The sequence below is a fragment of the Camellia sinensis genome, chromosome 13, assembly GCF_055761805.1.
Source record: "Camellia sinensis isolate YWXY chromosome 13, ASM5576180v1, whole genome shotgun sequence".
Classification (NCBI taxonomy): domain Eukaryota; kingdom Viridiplantae; phylum Streptophyta; class Magnoliopsida; order Ericales; family Theaceae; genus Camellia; species Camellia sinensis.
The window spans coordinates 75,602,910-75,605,869 of NC_138973.1; the positions used below are offsets into that span (position 1 = coordinate 75,602,910).

A 2,960-nucleotide genomic window follows, 5' to 3' on the forward strand; every position below is an offset into this window, starting at 1 on the left:
GCTTGAACATTTTTTTTTTTTTAATTTTTTCATCAAAATTTTATTATTTTTCACTAAAAAATACACTAGGCTTAGGACAGGTCGGGCCAGATAGGCCAGGCTTCAAAAAAAATGGTCCAGATCCAAGTCCAAGATTTCGGATTAGGCTCGAATTCTGAATCCAAAGGAACCTAAATAGATCGGACCCATCCCAAATTATTAGCGGTTTCAGCCCGTCCATGGGCCATTTTCACACACACAAGAATTGTCCTCGAGTCCAACGATATGGTGAATAAGAAGAGCTTGCAACCCCTTTCGAACATCAAAGAAGACTTTGTCTTAGCTTTGACAAGGGCACAACTCACTCACTGGGTTCCTTCCTCCAAACAATCTCTATCTCTCTCTCTCTCACTGTCTCTCTCTCTAGTTGACTCCACCAGGTCTTCTCTCCGTGTTCAGCAAGGAACTTTCCTTCTCCATCTTCTTTTTCATCACAAATACACACACCCCTTATATATACATATATCAACAATATAATTAATTGTAACATAAATATTCTTTTGATTCGTCAAGTCTGTTCAAGTCCTGGTCACAACTCTGAGCCTACTGGAAATGAAGGTGAAATTTCCCTCAGTTTCTTACCGACAATCCTGTTTTTTTTTTTTTTTTTTCCTTCTTTTCTTTCTTTCTTTTGCTCTGTTTTTTATTTTTAACATATTAAATATGAACATATATGTTTGTGTCTATTCATTGTAATTGGAATTTTGTCTGTATTGTGTTCTGTTTCATGCCCAGTTGATGGGTTTCTAATTGAATCTTCTTTCTCAATTTCTCTTCGATTTTATTAGAATTTTAAGCTCATTTCTTGATGGTTTTCTTGTTTTCTCTTATTTTAAACATAATATTACAATTCCCATCTTTTTTTCTCGGAAAATGCACGAATCTCATATTATCTTTTTTTTCCCTTTATATGCTCTGAATTTTCAAACCCGTCTCTTGGAGGTTTTTCCATTCGCAAATCAGAATATAAATCTTGAATTTTCCTACCTAAGAATCTTAAAAATATATTTTCCTCCACAGTAATCAGCTTCTCGTGTGATATTTTTGCTTTTCCAAAACAGATTCTTAAGTGGGCTGTTTTTCCATCACTCTGTTCTCTGCTATTTAGTTGTTTACTGTTCTTGCTCTCTTTGTTGCAGAAACTTGTATTGAAATTGGATTTACATGATGAAAGAGACAAGCAAAAGGCCATGAAAGCAGTTTCTAGCATTTCAGGTATTGATTATTGAATTGGTTTGCCAAACTTTCTTGCTCATATATGAAAAAAATAAATAAATAAATAAATAAAACTTATTATTATTATTTATTACTCTGTTTTTAATTTTTGCAATTTTATGTAGGAGTTGAATCGATTGCAATGGACATGAAGGAGAAGAAATTGACAGTGATCGGAGGCGTCGACCCAGTTTGTGTAGTGGGCAAATTGAGGAATAAATGGTACACAGAAATACTGACAGTTGGGCCGGCAAAAGAACCCGAAAAGAAGAAAGATGAGGGTAAAAAGGATGAAGGAAAAAAAGATGAGGGAAAGAAAGATGAAGATAAAAAGAAAGAAGAAGAGAAACAGATTGCAGAGCTTGTGAAGGCATACAAGGCCTACAATCCTTGCATGACTCAGTATTACTATGTTCAAAGTGCTGAGGAGAACCCAAATGCTTGTGTTATCTCTTGAATTTAAATGTTTGTTATTTGAGAAACAAATGTTTGGGAACCTTTTATTCATTAGGGAGTTATGAGGATGAATAATGGGATGTTGTTCCTATGTGCATTGATTGATTACTCATGTATTGTGGGACATTTGATCTATAAATCTTAAAATATACAGAAAAGTTACTTTTGATACTCCGTAGCAATTAGCAATGAAGATTGTCAAATTTTTGTTTTGGTTTTTTTGGAAACAAAAATATGAGACATTTGAAAACACTCTGGTTATAATTCAGAGATTAATTAAAAGTTAGTCAACTAAAAACATTTTTTTTTTTAATTTTAAATATCTGCTGAGAAAAGTTTACTAAACAATTTGTCACATGAGTTTTCAATAACATATTTCATGTTTTTGTTTTTGAAAATATAAAATAATAATTTTGGTACAAAACCAAACGTTCGTTTGCTTTCTCTTGAATGGTTGCTTTTTTCTTTTTTTTTTTTTTTTTTTTTTTTTTTTCGCCCACATATATATTGTGACGTTGTGACACACCCAATGCAAATAATAAATAAATGGGCAAATTACAAATAGCCCTTGAGGTTTGGTGAAAATATAGATTCTTTCTGAGGTTTGAGAAATTACATCCCGCCTCCTGAGATTTTTATTTTCATACAGATTCCCCCATAATTTGCCTAATTTGTTATGAAAATTTGACCCTCAAGGGGCAATTTGTAATTTCTCAAACTTCAAGAGAATATATATTTTTACCAAACCTCGAGGGGGTGTTTGTAATTTGCCCTAAATAAATAAATAAGAAAACAGAGAAAGGTTCTTTCAGTTTAGATTTTGGATTGGAGGGCCTTGTTTAGGTCCATGGAATCCATCACAGGTCATGTTTCGATGATCCAAATATTTATGTTGTCGGGTACTTAGTGTATTTCAACAACACAAAAAAATAGGTCGATCCAATAACTATAACCTATTCAATTTTTCACTAAAAATAGACAACGATTGTGTTTTTAAAAATAAATCAAACAGTTTTTAATGACAAACACAATAAATTGAACAAATTACAGTTATCTGATCGAGCTAATTTTTTTTTGGATGAAATACACAAAATATCTAACAAAATGAACAGTTCGAATCATCAAAACGGGACCCGTGATGAATCTTACGAGTCCAAATAACACTCTCCAGTTTAAAATCTGGACGAAAGAGATCCTCTTACTAAAAAAACTTGTGTGAGTTTCAGAAATTACTTTTTTTAAGTTTGCAT

General features: G+C 32.5%; 1 protein-coding gene across 1 annotated transcript; it reads left to right on the plus strand.

The window, feature by feature from the left end:
- Positions 1-200: 200 nt before the first annotated feature.
- LOC114281369 (heavy metal-associated isoprenylated plant protein 39) lies at positions 201-1,881 on the plus strand. Its single transcript, XM_082902543.1, has 3 exons — positions 201-597; positions 1,179-1,254; positions 1,380-1,881. Exons 1-3 carry the CDS (start codon positions 592-594, stop codon positions 1,709-1,711), a joined length of 414 nt encoding a protein of 137 aa, XP_082758669.1. The 5' UTR covers positions 201-591; the 3' UTR covers positions 1,712-1,881.
- Positions 1,882-2,960: the final 1,079 nt, after the last annotated feature.